The sequence below is a fragment of the Zeus faber genome (genome assembly GCF_960531495.2).
Source record: "Zeus faber genome assembly, chromosome: 16".
In the NCBI taxonomy this organism is placed as follows: domain Eukaryota; kingdom Metazoa; phylum Chordata; class Actinopteri; order Zeiformes; family Zeidae; genus Zeus; species Zeus faber.
In genome coordinates, this window is record NC_137202.1 from 7,746,394 (window position 1) to 7,763,159 (window position 16,766).

Consider the following 16,766-nt stretch of genomic DNA (forward strand, 5'->3'; position numbering starts at 1 on the left):
ATTTGTCGACCCATTGATCCCCCCCATCAAACTTTGACTGCTCTTTGAGTGCCAATGATAACAGGCAGAATCTCCCCAAAACTCAACCTGAAGTAACTCAACAAAAAAAAAAATGCATTTCTGCAAATCGCTGACTCACTTGGAGTTCTTCGGTCTCATAGATGGCATATTAAGATCAATGCTCCATCGGAGATGAGGGTGCATACCTTCGAGAAAAAAAAAAAAAAAAAAAAAAAAGAAGAAAAGACTAGAAAAGGTCATTAAGATTTCTATTTTGGAGCTGTTGCAAAAAACAGAACATTGTTCCTTTTCACCTCACCGAAAATGAGTGTAGAAAGCTCCGTAAAAGAGCTTTTACGTCCTACTCTGAGGTCTGATTTTTTTTTAGTGCTGGTAAAACTATTCTCAAATCTTAGGATTTCTAGGAGTGTTTGATAAATACGGGTCCAGGTGATTTAGGGCAATAACTCAGAGGTCATGCTTTTAGTCACCGTGAGAAAGGACCCAGCTAACCCCCCAGCTTATCAACCCACAAAGAAAAACCTTGGTACTTTATAAAGAGGCTCCATCCATCCCTCCTCCAGCCAATTTGAGAGGGTGATTTGAGGTCTGGCAATGCTACTGAGGGGATCGGGGGCCGCGAGGGGAGGGGGTGGCAGGCGACAAGGGCATTGAGGGTGCTTTTTTTTCTTGGCCCACGAGACAGGTGAACGCACAGACATAAAATAAGCTCCTAACGCGTTCGCAGAGGCTGGCCAGCATTGTTCAAGTAGGGAACGTGTCTGGTCTGAAAAAGAGGTGAGAGAGAGCGAGAGAGAGAGAGAGAGAGAGAGAGAGAGTGAGAGAGAGAGCCAGAGAAACACGACCTGTCCTTATTTCTAGCAAGGTTGCTCTGAGACCCATGAAGAGAAGGAGTGATATAGACAGACATAGAGTGAAAGAGAAATAGAGGGAAATAAATTGCAAGGACATCGAAGGAAATGGACAATGTAACAATGTTTACCCATGTCTGTCCAAACAAGATGGATATTGTGATGTTTGCGAGAGAGAGATATAGATATTTTAGTTTATCTCCACTTATTGGCCATATATCCCCCACCTCTTGTTTTCCACTTGTGAATTGGACTGAATTGAAATGAATGGAATTGAGAGACAGAAAGAGAGAGCATGGAGTCCGAGACGGGAAAAGGACTTCAGAGAGAGAGCGAGAGGGACCGAGAGACTTCACATGTGGCACAGAGCTTGCACTGCCGCCTCACAGCAAGGGGGTCCTGGGTTCAGTTCCCGCCTGGGGTGCTGTTGGCACTGTGCTCCGGTGGGTTGTTAGGGGCCTCTTCGTGTGTAATTTGCATGTTCTCTCCATGCTCACATGAGGTTTCCTCCACATAACATCGGTAAAGACCCCCGCCATAACATGCAGAAGACTGTCTTCTGCCCAGCGACGGACACAGCAAGGAGCCCACTACTCCTGGCTGCCCCCCACAGCTGAGGATGGGTTGAATGCAGAGAAAAAGTTTCACCAGCCACTATTTGAAGTATGTGCGACAGTAAAGAATCTTTCCTTCCCCCCTTTTTAGAAAGAGGGGGGGGGGGGTCGATTGAGATTGAGTGAGACAGCCAAAAAGAAAACACTGGAAGTGAGGAAGGGAGTGGGGGGCATGAACAGATTTGGATCAGATCGGTCAGATTGCGTTCGGCGTCCTTGCTTTCCGTTCTGGGTAAGGACGGCTTGTTGGAGTCGGCTAAGCGCTGGGACATAAATCATGTGTGTCAGATGTCCCCTAGTCACATGCAGCAGACCAGCAGGATTTCATTCTAATCATCTGTGACTGAACTCCTGTTCTGCCCACACATGCCATTCACAGCACGCACCGCTGTGCGGGACGCTCTGACAGCCTTAATATTATCGATAAAGGTCTTTAAACATCAGTCAAGTAGATGTATCTCACTCATTAGCGAAGTGCTAATAGGATGACTCGCACCAAAGTGATGAAATTATAAAGAAAACGTACAGAATGTATCAACATCATTACGGTTTAGAAGTCGCGCCTGCTGGCGCCGATGCTTTTAAAATGCGAAGCGATCGCTATTCCTGTCCATAAAGACGCCGCTGCCACATTGACTGCCAATTAATCAGCGGCCGAATATAAACAACATCAAAACTGTGCAACCATTGAATAGCCCATTAACTTTGGCTGGATTGTTCCAGTAGGTGAGCTTACACACACCCACACCAACACAGAGACACTGACACCGACTCAAACACATACACACACGCACGCACGCACGCACGCACGCACACGCGCGCGCGCACACACACACACACACACACACACACACACACACACACACACAGTGTGTGCAACACCGGCTTCTGCTGTGAGCAGCACTATTCTAATCTTTCATACACTCAGCTGAGGAGCACATATAATTTGAATAACAATACGTTAAACTAATGCAATTTGTATCTAGGCTAACAGGAAGGTTACACACTGTGTGCAGAAGTGGAGGCTGCTAACCCGTCCAATATGGAGTCTGGGGGCCGGGCAAGCAAAAGTGAGTATTGGCTGACTGCAGCGATGCCAGGCTAAAACTGTTGATGGCTGAGATAAATGCTGGGCTGTGAGCTCTGAACTCATTAGTCAGGGAGAAAACAATCTGCATCGCATGTCGACTTATTGGCTGAGGGTGATCCCTTACGGGGGGAACGGAGCGATGGCACTCCCCCACCAGACTAGGTCCAACGCTTTCCACAGCAGCAAGCAAGCTCCCTGCCGGAGAGTTCCACAGTTAAAAAAACAAAGCTGGAGGGTCGAGGCCGACGCTTATACATGTAACAGGAGATAATGTGTTACATGCATGACAATAGCTGTTCCCAAAATATTGTCAAATAATCAATATGAAGATAAAAAAAAAAATCGAAAATATTGTGATGTTTGACCCACCCAAACCCGGCCCTATGTATATTAAATATTGAACAGGGAGCTGAACCACGTCTCCTGTGAGGGGAATTCTGAACTGCACCACTAAGCGAATCTGGTGAATCAAGAAGGCTGAAGGCGGTGTGTGTCTGATATGTGCATCTACGCAGGCTGTATGGAGCGTGGCGGCTGGATTAGATGCTTTCAACATAAATTAATGGGTTAAAAGTATCTGAGGCTGAACTAGCCTTTAAATGATTAACATCAACCCTCATTACACAGCTCTATTCCAAAAAAGATAAAGTCATAGGTGTAACCTCCACTACTGAATATATTTGTATATCATGTAACAACATTTTACAGAATTGACTAAAAATAACAAAACATACTTTCTTTTTGTTGGCCTCCTACAGTGGATATGCTGATTTTTTGCCTCAGTATTCTGAGTCATGCCTATTACTTGAGAGGGAACTTGTCTCAAAAACAGCCTCTCCGTGCGAAGGCCAATGCCCATTGACGATCTTTTGGAGGCCGAGCCCTGCATACAGAATGAAACTCCTTTCACTGGTTTGACAGCTAACACACAATCACTACGAAATGGAGCGATAAATCTTTTTCTCGACCGATCCTGAATCCGTAACGTGACGTATCGGCCAATTCAGAGTAGCAATGTGAGCCATTAGTTTTACTGAAGACTATAGAATTAGACCATTCGTTTTGGGGCCATTAGAACATGATTGATATATAATCCTTTTTGAGACATTTAACATGCTTCTATGAGTCGAGTAGCAGACTATTAATTCTCCTTTTTTTCCTCCATATTTAACATGTTAAGTATTGTTCTTGGCGTCATATGAATCTTCTAACTTACAATTACTTAGCACTACTTACTAGTATTTATTGTACACTAATGTCTCTGTTGCAATGTAGCTTGAATGTTATTCTCCCTTTGTAAGTCGCTTTGGATAAAAGCGTCTGCTAAATGACTAAATGTAAATGTTAATGTAAATCATATCTTTGCATTGGGGAAATATGTGCTACGGATACTATATTTGCTGGGTATCTGTGTTAATCCATCACCAATCACAATGATAGTCTATCAATGCTTCTTGTCCCTTTTTTTACTCATCTCCTTCTTATCTCTGATCCTATCTCTAGCGACGGAACGGAGAAATTACTTAAATATATTGAGGCACATCCAATTGCAAAAAGCACTGATATACAGTGTGTAGGCAGTAGATGAAGACCCTGTTGCTGCTCGCTAAATCACAGTCTGGAACTAACTCAACTCCATGTCCTTGGAGTCAAATACTTTGGAAAGTATGTTCCTGGGTGTGGGAAACAAGACATTGTAGTCGGATTTACAAGTGTGTGGCAATGCAACACCGGCGCCAACGCCTTTAGTCAGCTTCTCCAATAAAATAAGCAACATAAATACCCAGTAATCCCATTTCAACTGGATCAAGCAAAAGAGATTGGCAGGCCCATAAAGTCAGCAGCACCTGAACACCTGCTGTCAGACATTGAAAAAAATACTTTCGGGAGGGAAATTAAATATTAAAGTGCGGTTGTCTGCGGTTCTAATGGATGATTTGTATTAGCAGTGGGTCTGACGTCTGCTAGAACATTTCTCTGTGGTAAGAGCATGTAAACCCATACTTCCCTCTCTCTCTATATATATCTATAGATATACTGGATATACTACTCTCTCTCTGATACTTAATACACTATCATTACACACCACCCTGATCATCTCTGTAATTTGGAGAGCATGCCTGACAGTGAACAGTTCTATTTGGAAGTCCAATAGTGCTAATTATGATCCAAAGCAATCAGAATTCACATTAGAACACACACACACACACACACACACACATACACACACACACACACACACACACACACACACACACACACACACACACACACACACACACACACACACACACACACACACACACAAACTGAAACAAATGTCACTTTTTTCACATATTCATTTTATGACCTAGTGTATAGTATATCTGTGTCCTCGGGCCTTTGTTATGATTGGATGTGAACAAAATCTATCCGTCTGTTTCTCTCTCACCTTCTGTCTCTCTTTGAAAAGGTCTGCTCTTGCATGATAAACAGTCTTGAGCAGTGCACCAATCAAATGCAGGAACCTCTGCCACAACAGCCTCCATTTACCACCTCAGCTAAAAAAAAAAACAAGCTTCTTTGTGACATGCAGAAAACACACACACTAGATGCGGCGAATAGGATTGCGTGTGTGTGTGTGTGTGTGTGCGTGCGTGGCTGTGTGTGTTTTGGGTGAAGGGATGGAGGGTGGTACTTGTCATTGTGATGAAGATAAATGATGAGGCGTTGTCACTGTAAATGTGTTAGTTAGCCTGTCCGTGGGAGCTGTCCGTGGTGCTGAAATCTTGGAAACGTGCTTATATTTTGGCTGAAGTGAATGACAAACATTTCCCAAAAGGCTGCAGCAAGTAACATGTACCCTTATCTTCAACAGGTGAAAGATCTACCTGATCTTTTAATATACAGCATCAATTCAAATTATGCTTCTTTCATTCAATCTTCATCGAAAGCCCCTGCAGATTAAGGATATATCCTCCCCCATGGAAAAAACAAACAAAACAGTTTATGCTTCATGTCCCAGCTTCCCAGGCGGCTGTTTGCCATTCTGATCACAGACCCAGAAGACACTTTCTCCACCATGTGACTCTTGCTCCAACAAATAAAAAGATTCTCATTAAAATGCTTTTAATATCAAAACCATACAACTGGATAGCACTCCCCAGGGGCAATAGCATTGGCTTGTCACGCTACTTGTAGGCTAATCATCTCTGCTTACTTGCACCTGCCTGCACTGACACACGCACACACACACACACACACACACACACACACACACACACACACACACACACACACACACACACACACACACACACACACACACACACACACACACACACACACACACACACACACACCAAATTTTAAAGGGTTAGATCAACAGAAACTGGAGATGGTGCTGTGCCTTGTGGGTAGTCTTTGTCTTTCCTGCCTACTCCTTTGAATGATAATTTTCTTGAATTATTCATCTGCTATACTTTGTAGCAAACAGTTTTTGTGACAGATAACCCAGTATTTGCTGGCATATATTGCAGTACTTCATTAATTTCTGTAGCAGCTCTACGATTAAGGAAGAAAAACACATACATTAATAACCAGCAGGTCAATTCTGACCTCAACTGTGACGGTTGCATTAGGTCATCATGTTCCAGTGATGACACGATCTGATATATAAATATTGTTAACAGTTTCTGGTTTGTACCTCTAACTCATTATTTCACATTGTTCGATTTCTTTGATTGGAACTTCATATCAGTAAAACAATATTAACGACCCTAACAATACCAAGACCGTTTAGTCATTTTTCTCATCGCCAACCGTGCACTGCAATGCTCTGCGCTACGAGTGTTCCATGGCCCGGTGCTGTGCATGTAAGTTCTCTAGTTCCATGTGCTGGTCATTAGACCTCGAAAGAAGTCAAAGCCGTTATCACAGCGCATACGTGACAATCAAGTGTTTCTGGTTCTGTTCTGTGCCTGGTGCATATCCTGCACGGCGCACGGACAGGAAAATCCACGAACACGGTTATGCAACAGGTCTAGTCATTCGGAGGCAACCTTGAGCTGCAACATACTGAAGACGCGGCGAATGATGTCACAAATCCGCGAATAAGGGTCCTTTTCTGCCGTGCACTGCGGAGACCGGGCGGGTGTGGTGACTGCATCAGTGAACGCACGACCGCCGCGCAAACACTCGCATAAAGACCACATACACACGCGTCTCCAAATAAGCTCGATATATTAGCGGGATTTTCATCTTTTTGTTTTTTTGTTGTTTTTTTTTAACCCTGATGTTGAAATCGTCAATCCGTCGCCGGGTCCATTTTTACTAAATTGCAGTGACGGCCACGAGGTGCCCGGTGACGGTGCGCCGTCACGCGTCTCCATACACCGCCACAGCCCCCTGGACAATGACACAATCTGACAACATAGGTATTCCGTGCACACACACACACACGCACCACTTTTGGGGGGGATTCTGTGCGGCTGCTCCCCCTTCTCTTTCTGCAGATCCACTGCTTTTCTATGCGGCTTTTCGAGGCATTTTCACTGCCGCACGCATGCATAACAGAACAGATGCACGGGAATATGCAGCTCGGAACGCACATCACTCACATGCACACGCAGCACTGACCTCCCAGTCTAACGACTCCCACTCCTCGGTGAACATCCGGAGGATTTGTGTGCGTCCAGACGCGGACTAAGCGCAGCGGCTCTGCGGAGCGGGTGGACGGTGCGGTGCCATGGCGCTCTCGCTGTTATCCTCCTCATCAAACCAAATCTAACAAGGGACGGCGTCGTCGGGAGAAAGGCATTCGGTGATAAGCACGGCAAAAGAAAAATAAAAAAAATAAAAAAAAATAATAATAATAATCCGAAACCAACTTAAAGCGAAACAGATAAACAACGCCACGCAACCCAATTAGTGCGCCACTTGCGCTCAGAAGGCGGACCGCTACTAAGGAGACGAGGTGCTCCTTCTGCGGAGCGTCGCTTGGATTTCAGCTGCTGAGCTGCTTTTGGAAGAGGTGGCAGACTAGACTACACCACACCACGCAACTTCTCCGATCCAACATGCAGGGAAAAAAATAAAATAATAATAATCATATGGCGTTGCACCCACTCCACAGCCCACGATGAAAATCCCAGACAGAGTAGAGCGATCCGAGCACTTCCAGCCCAACTGGTGGATGATAAAGCAGCTTTTATTAAGGAGCGTTTCATGCCGGCTCTTTTAAAAGCACGTGACTCATATATTCCTTTGTGGAAAGGATGCATTTGATCCATAACAAGCTGAGGAGGCACCAGCAAGCCCCCGGCGGGGACATCTATGGGAGTGGGAGGGGGGGGGGGGGGGTGTCTTTGGGGATGAGGGGATGAATGAGGCTCTCTACTCACCATCAGCACAGCAAAGTTATTGTGGTGGGTGCAGTGAATGGTGGTCGTGTTGCCCACGGAGCCAGTGATGTGGCAGCCCTCTGCCCGCCAGCCTCCGTGCCCATCGAGCAGGTCAAAATCCCAGTAGGCTGCGGTCGGGTCTACACCCGGTGCGAAGTGCCTGAGAGCGACGGTAACGGAGTGCACGACGCTGCCAGGGCTGCACCCATCTGCAGAAATAATGAGGGGGAAAAGCAGGTGAAAAGTATGTGATATGTGCTGAGAGAAAGAACAAAAAAAAAAAAAAGCGAATGACGAGAACCCCCAGGCCCCTATAGACATGCATGCTCCCGAGGTGCAAACACGCGGACCCATGGGGGTACATGTACACAAAAAACAACATGCACTTTATTCTAACATTGCGCAAGCCGGTTATTGCAGTTAATGTGCTGCATGATAATAATAATAATAATAATAATAATAATAATAATAATAATAATAATAATAATAATAATAATAAAATAACAATAATACAGTGACGTCAGCAGTACTACTGTTAATTCATTGTTTTCATTAAGGTTTAAGACAACTCTTCTATTCCCCCAAAAAGCTGCAGAGGTAGAAGTATACTCGCGCTAGAGTCTCCGTGAATTCATTGTAGAAAATACAATTTATTTGGAGAGTGATGTTTTCATTTGGGAAATACATGCGTACGTTGCACAGGCTGTATGTTAACCATGCCCGGTGAATTGATGCAACATCTCTTTTTATGTGCGTCTTGTGCACGCACGACGTCCAAGACCGCAACAGTGGAGCGCTGACATCACGGACATGCCGCTAAAATGCATTTCCTCTTACCTAATTTGGTGAAAGCAACTGGTGTCGAAACGCTCCTACGCTTCCCATCATCCGCAAGATTTGACGAATTCCCCGTGCACGGAAAGAGTTTCCCATTTCGAAAGACAATAAACTGCAGCCTGCAAGTGGAGTTATCAACAGATTGCAGCGCGGAGGACACAGACGCGCCAGCCAGCGGTAAATGGATTGAGGCGACAGCCACTGAGTTCTGCGGATGAAACAAAAAAAAAAACAACAAAAAAAAAAAAAAAAAAAAGAGAGGAAAATAAAAATTAAATAATGTCCCGGGGATGCGCAGGGGGAAAAGTCCAATAGAGGAAGAGCGAAAAACTGCGTTTTTCTCCCGGACTGGATGGAACGAGCATCACGCTGCGCTCTCTTGCGCCTATTCGGTCAGGCTCCCTGCCGCATAGGTGGAAATGGTTCTTACCATTTCAGCTTGAGGGCACATCAACACCGCAGCTTCATTTAAAGAGACAACCGGTCTGACTTTATTTTCTTATAAAGCCACAGAACGACCCTCACACACTCTATAGGAGCGTGGAGCATTGTCTGAGGGTGTGTGGCACAGTGGGCTTGGCCGCACTTAGGGCACTTAACCCTGCCTGTAAATTCTAGCTCCAATCATAATAAAGCCTGTAAAAAGTGCCCCTGTCAGCACGAGGGACCTGTGTAGTGTCACTGGCTCAAGTTGATGCAGTTCCAGTAATGGGCATCCATCCAGTGTTTCATACTGTACACACGGTCAATATATGTTGAGTTGGAAAGATCTGTTTGGTGTGTCACATATTTGTCAACCAGTCAAAAACTCCGTGGGATCATATCAGTCAGTACTTCAAATTCATGCTGATAATTAATTTTAAAGTGGTAATCCATTAGATCTTTTTTTTTTTTGTTCTTTGGTCAAAAATCCTTCACTAGGAAAAAGACATTCAAAGTGTTTTCGTTATGCATCTGCTCCTCTATATTCTGTTTCAATTGTTAGTGACGGGTTTCGCCTTTGCCGGCAAGATTGCAAAGTTAGGGCAAATGCAAGAAGTAAGGGCTTCAAATTCTGGGAAAATAAAAACAGGGGGGAAGAAAGGAAAAATGCAGGTAAATCCAGAGAAAAATTTGGAGAGTCGACAGCCACGCCTTTCTCACGCAGAACGTGGCACGGAGGGAAAACGCAAAGCGAACCGATTGCCTTTGCGACGGTGGCGCAAACAATAATACCACTTGGAAGCGCTAGGACGGGCAAGTTGAAAAGTTGTCTATTTCCCCGTTTAATCATTTCATCTCGTCAGCGTGCGAGAAACAGCACTTTAAAGCCAACAGGCATGAGGAGAAGTCGGTGCAATTGATGTCCGGGATCTCAAGGTGGCCTCATTTGCCGATCAAGTTAAACAAGGGAGTTCAGTGCTTTCACTATTATTGCTTGGGGGAAGAGGCTCTTCCTGAGTCTAGCCTTGTGGCTGCTGAGGCGTCTGCCTGACCGCAGCTACTGGAACAGTCTTTAAAAATCCTCTTCGCCCTGGTCCTGCTCCGCCCGGTGTGAGGGGGTGAGGGTTGTCCGCATGGTACGCTCAGCCGCACGTACCGCTCCTCGCGGGGCTTTTCGGTCCTCAGAGGAACGGTTCCCATGCCCCGGCGGTGATGCACCCTGACAGGATGCTCTTCACAACACCGGAGTAAAAGGTGTTCTGGCTCTTTGGAGAGGGGGAACTTTTTTTCAGTTGTCTGAGGGGATGAAGGCGCTGCCCCCGCCTTTTTCTCCAGACTGACTGTTTGTAATGTCCATGTCAGGTCCTCGGTGACGTTTTTCACCGGGGACCTGACACTGCTCGCCCTCTCAACCGGGGCCGCGTCGATGGTAAAGGGGTGTAGATCCTCTGCGGTGACCACGACCAGCTCTCCAGGTAGCGATCGAGAGGCCCTCTTCATTTGGTGGGAGCATCCAGCTACACGGGCAGGTGTGTATTTTGGAGCGATCTGGCTGTTCCATTACCTCGCAGGGTAAGTGACACAGGGCAATGAGATACTTAAGCATGATCCCTCCGCTTTACAACCTCCGTGCGCAGGCAGCCCTTGGTGCTTCTACTGCCTGGGGTTTGTAAGCTATTATTTTCTGCATTGAGTCACACTTGAAAGACTATTGATTTTCATCCTGCAGTCGGTGTGTGCATGCGTGTGTGTGTGTGCGTGTGTGTGTGTGTGTGTGTGTGCGTGTGTGTGCGCGCGCATTGCGTGGCGAACGTGCGTGGACACCGCTTCTTTTAGTGAATCTGGCCTACCTGCTAAACAACTGAATGGACCGGTTGTTGTGACCACAAAGAACGACAGATATTTTCCCTTGTAGGAAAGGACAGATATTAACATGCAATCGAAAAGCTTTTTGCAGCCCACTCACACCGGTACGCACCGATTACAGGATTTAATGATGCAATCCTAACAATAGAAAAACATCCAGGTTAAATTAAAAAAAAAAAAAAAAAGCAATATTGATTTCAATTTAGAGTGTGTTCATGTCACTGTTTCAATAAAAATCAATTTGATGTTGGCTTTGTCATGCGTTTTATTTTCTTTCCCAATCGCCACGACAAGTTTGATTTCCCAAGCAAATGAAGAAATAAAAAAAGACTTGGACATTTTTGCGTCACTGTTTCAACAAAAGCCTAAGCGCGGAGCCGTGACATCGCTTGAGAACCATACCGAGAGCACAATCGCCCGTACTAAAGATCTCCGTGAATTTAAACGTGGCACCGCCACAGGATGACACCTTTCCAATAAGTTGCTGCCCTATTAGAGCCTCCGCGGTCCACTGTAAGTGGCGTAGCTGTGAAGTGGAAATACCTCGAAGCGGCGACCGCTCGCCTGCAACGTGGCAAACATACAGAGCGGCTCTGCCAAGCGCCGAGGTGCCCGGCGAATAGAAACAGTCCGTCCTAGTCTGCGGCACTCCCTGCCGAGCCCCAAACTGCCTGTGGAAGCAGTATCAGCACAAGAACTGTTTGTTCGGAGATTTATTAAATGGGTTTTCATGGTTGAGCAGCCACACGCAAGCTTAAGATTAGCATGCACAATGCCAAGGTAAACGCTACCTGCATAGCACCAAGAGTAAAGCTTGACGGAGGAGGAATAATTGTCTGGGTTCTGTTTTTCACAGGTGGGTCGAGGCACTTTATTCCCAGCAAAAGTAAATCGTGACACAGGAGCGCGCCATGTTATTCCGGGCGATTCTGCATTTTGACCACACAGGCAACAGTTGGCTGAATGACTTTCCCGCGTTTCAGCAGGACAATGCCCCGCCGGCACAAAGCGACGGCCGTACAGAAATGGTTTGTCCACATCTGAATGGAAGTACCGGCACAATGCCGTGACCTCGACCTCGCCCGGCGCTTTTTGCGCAAATTGGACGGCCCGCTGCAAGCCCCGGCATAATCGCCCGATATCAGCCACACTGCCGCCACTGCCGCCTTGTGGCTGAAAGGAAGCGAACCCCTGCAGCAGTGTTCCAACACCGAGGGGGAAGCCTTCCCAGATGAGTGGAGGCTGTTATAGTAGCAAAGGGGCCGACTGACACTATGAAAGTCTGTGATGTTGGAACAAGCGGGCACCTGCGTACCTTTTGGCCGTGGTTGTGTATGTGTGAGGTGGATGGAGAGGAAGCCGAAGTTGAAAGCAAGGATCCCTGCCTTGAGACGTCGCTTGGTTTTTTTTCCCCACTATGTGAACAGCTTGAGGTGGTAAGCTGATTCAAGGGAGTCACAGTAGACTACTCTGGCAAAATAGGTGGAAATAACCCCCTGCACAAATTATTTTTTATACAAAATCTCTTTGGATTTTACAACAATTAGTATATTTTGTATGTTTAAAATTGTAAAATTTTATTTTATTTTATATTTATATTATTTGACGTATGTCTTTTGTTTACACAATTTTCCAACACTCTCTGCATACCTGAAGTTTTCTGGCCGTACAGAAGACATCCTCCTGCAGCGGAACAACCATTAAACCAGACTTACACTTTGCCACCTACAAACAAGATGTATTCCATTGTTTCATTTGTGGTATTTGGTGGAGTTCAGTGGAGTTGTTGTTAAATTAGTTGTAGATTAACGTTGAGCGATGGAGCTATAAGGTCTCCAGTGAGTGACCCCTCCCCAGTAACGTCCTGAAGCCCCGTTCAGATAGTTAGATGGGAACCTTAGTCAGTCAGGGCGGAGCCACTTCAGCATTTCTAAATTCTCCTGCAGATCTACATTTGGGTTTGGCTTGTATTTGTTTCAACCTCAGATTGTTAAGTCTGGTTTGTTTGCAAGTAATAATGATTGCTATCGTGTGAGTCTCCCACTGAAGTCTTGCTAGAGCGACAATCAAAACAATCCAAATTGTTTCGAAGGAGAACTTAAAACGCGTTCCCAAGGCCAATTCGATGGAACTGGGAGTTCCCCAAGATGGGAAAGACCGGGGTTTATCTGGGTGAATCTGATACGACTGTGGACAGTCTGACTTTTGAAAAAGCAGAAACGTGATCAAATAAAACAAGCAACAGAATTAGTTCGGAATTAGAAAAGAAAAAAAAAAAAAAAGAATGAAATAGAGAACACAACAAGCAAAATTGCACTTGCAGCCAAAGGATCTCATCAGAGAGAGAAGTTAAAATGTGTTACGCAACGACGGGTCAGCGACTCCTCACTTCGACGTTGCATGAATGCAAAATTTATCATCGATGCCAAAATTTCGAACGTGTGGCAAATGCAAAGAAGTGGTCAGAGGGAGAGCACTCTTTAATGTCACTACTTACTCGGCGTTAACGTCGGACGAGCGTAAAGATCACCAGACGGTGAAAGCAGCGCTCTTGAAGATTTATGAACTGGCTCCCGGAGTGTGGCGTCAATGTTTTAAAGAACGTAAAGAGATCCCGCCAGCGAACGCATCCCTCGACTGTCCGCGACTGTCTGCAATTACCGTCAACAAAAGGGTTAAGACGGAGTGTCCTCTCTCTGAAGGAAAATGAATCACATGCCGCATCGGTGGCATTGACGGCGCCTGTTGTCAGGCAACAGGAAAAAAAACAAAGTGTTGTTTTTTTGGGGGTTTTTTTCCCCAGCACCAATGGTGAAACCTTGTTCTTGTGGTGACCTTCCACACGCACAAGCCCGGTATCACACAATATCAGACGTCCTTTTTTTTTTTGTCTCCCAATGTGACCATCAAGGAACGAGGAACCCCGTCGTAAACTCGCTTCACCGTCACGCCCTACGTCAGTTCTCCTCTCTTTTTTAACCTGCCGTATCAAATTGATTCACAGCGTAGAACACCTGCTTTAAACCATGGACTGGACACGCCGTACGCACTCCTCCACCCCACCACCCCCGCCAACAGGTCCACCAGGGATGTCATACTACAGACCTGATTTAGCTGAACGTGACTCAGGCGTCTGACCTTCCCGCAAGCCCCCCACCCCCTTGGGCAATGCGCTGTGCTGTCAACTCGGCAACCACAATAACATGACGCCACCTCCACCCTCTGTCACCTCTCCAGTGCATCTTTAAGAGAACCTTCCTCCCCCCTCCCACACTAATTTCCTTTCCTCACAGAGGGCACCAAGGTGACTGTCAGCAGTCAACTCCAATTTGAGACATCCACCCCCCCACACCCCCCCCCCCCCCCCTCGCCCGCTATACCCCCACCTGCACCTCAGTGCAACACCCAACACGGGCGCCCGCCGTCTGGGAGGCAGCCTTCAGAGGCGGAAAAACGACAATGGGTTTGACCCGGGGGGGGGGGGGGGGGGGGGGGGGGGGGGCGTGAGGTACGGAACGCCACAGAATAGTTGTGACCCACACGCACGCGCACGCACACACAAGCGCGCCTCCATCAGTATCAGGTGCCATCTCCACCAGAATCAAGTCCCATCTCCACCAGTATCAGGTCCCCTTTTTTCGCCATAATCAGGTCCCGATCCTCCAGTATCAGGTGTCCTCTCCACCAGTGTGCCGTCTCGACCGCTCTGCTCCGTTTCGGCGGCGAGGTCTCCTCCGTGGAGGTGTTGCCATTACTTCGAAATTAAACACAGACCCATGTGGTTGCCATGCCAACAAGGATCTGTAGGTTTGAATTTTTATTTTTATTTTATGCCACACTAGTGGGGTTTCGTCGCGTTGGGTTCCCGGTGGCGGTTGGCGTTGGGGGAGGGGGTAATGCCATTAGAGCTGATTTGAGGTTTTAAATAAGGAGTCTACAGAGACACGGCGCTCTGCCTCCTCCTCCTCCGTCAGCTCCGACTAAAGCTGTCACACTAATGGTGGTGAGGGGTGGGGGAGCTTTGTGCAGAAATATCCATGACGGTGCAACAGATGGAGCAGAAGAAGAAAAAAAAACAAACGTTTATTGATTTAATAAAATCTGGAGTGAATAACAAATGTACGAATAAAGAAATTCTGAAATATGTTTACTGCAGGGTATTGAAAATAAGACCGAAGCTGGCAAGGAGCAAAATGTCCACAGTTTGTTTTTTGTTTTCCTTCTATGATACTTCAGAGTTCAGTGTTTTAAACGTGAGTCTTTTTGATGGGTGCTCTAATTATCCGTGGCTCGCAACAAAAATAAGCGGCGCAAGTTGTCTTTCTGAACGCCTCTCAGCATTACAAATATATTCATTTCTCACCACTTTCATAGTAGGTTGATCGCTCACTGCCTAACATCTAAATGGACATGCCCCAGCTTAACAATGATCAGGTAAGCTACTGTAAAAGAGCCCAGAGCTAACTCATCATATTTTAATGGGAAGTGAATATATACTGGAGGGAGCATTTTGTACCCATTTAGTGATGTTTTCTGAGATGCCTCTGTTCCCAAGTACTCAAGTACTCATTCAATATATTACTGCATGCACTATTGTATAAAACATGCAGAAATGGCATTCATAAATTGGTCTCACTCTCTATATTATTATCACATCTACTATATTTTTCCCCATTCACCATCAGTGGAACGTATTCACTGGCTTGCTACTCAAAGTCACTCATGTCAGTGACTCAAGTCTTCCGGACACAGGACATTCCTCAAGTTCTAGACGTAATCCATGACACTGCAGAGTGAGACTAGAAGGAGGAAGCTCAGAATGCTTCGCAGAATGATATCTAAAAAAATAATCATAATCAATCATCATATTCACTTACTCACTTGATAATATATGAAAACTATGGCGGCCTCATTTCTATTCAATCCATTAGAATATGGGTGAATTGAGAAACATACTACAAGTACTCCTCACTTAACGACCAAGTTCCGTTGCTAGCACCAGGTCATTGAGTGAATTGGTCGGTAAGCGAGGACCAGTGTTATTTCACGGTAAGGGGGCGTGGCCATTGAAAACGCTAGTGTAGTGAATACTGACAGACTGCGGGAACGACACTGAGACTGAGAACGCTGATAAGATGAGGTGTATACAGTGTATATAGTATATAAAGTATATATAGTATATATTTTATATACAGTATATATAGTGTATATAGTGTATATAGTATATTAAGTATATGTAGTATATACAGTGTATATAGTGTATATAGTACAGTGGTACTTTGACTTACGAGTTTAATTCGTTCCGTGACAGAGCTCGTAATTCAATCTGCTCGTAGAGCAAATCAATTTTCCCCATTGAAATTAATTGAAATGCCATTAATCCGTTCCAGCCCCCAAAAAAACACCCAATTTTTTTTTTGTTACGTGGTTTTTAAATAAGAAAAATGTATTTATAAATAACAAATATTGTATAAAAACATAATCACCCATAATAAAAGAGAATGTGTAGATCATTTTTGCCTCCTCGCAGATGATACCCTCCGTCACGCTATCTCCTGCGAGCTGCTTCTCCGTCAACCACACCAACAGCACATTCTCCATTTTTTCATAGACAGCGGTCCGCAGCTTAGACATTATTTTAACGCCCTTGCCTGGCGTAATAGCCTTTATCGTCTCCTTCTGC

General features: G+C 45.6%; 1 protein-coding gene across 1 annotated transcript in view; it reads right to left on the reverse strand.

Annotated features, from left to right (window-relative positions):
* adgra1b (adhesion G protein-coupled receptor A1b) overlaps positions 1–16,766 on the reverse strand; it is a gene marked incomplete at its 5' end in the record, with an annotated part of 171,469 nt that overhangs the window by 37,915 nt on the left and 116,788 nt on the right. The window contains 2 exons of the mRNA XM_080017039.1: positions 7,958–8,166; positions 8,795–9,002. Of these exons, the coding sequence (XP_079873165.1) occupies positions 7,958–8,166; positions 8,795–9,002 (417 nt within the window). The remainder of the gene's footprint in view (positions 1–7,957; positions 8,167–8,794; positions 9,003–16,766) is intronic.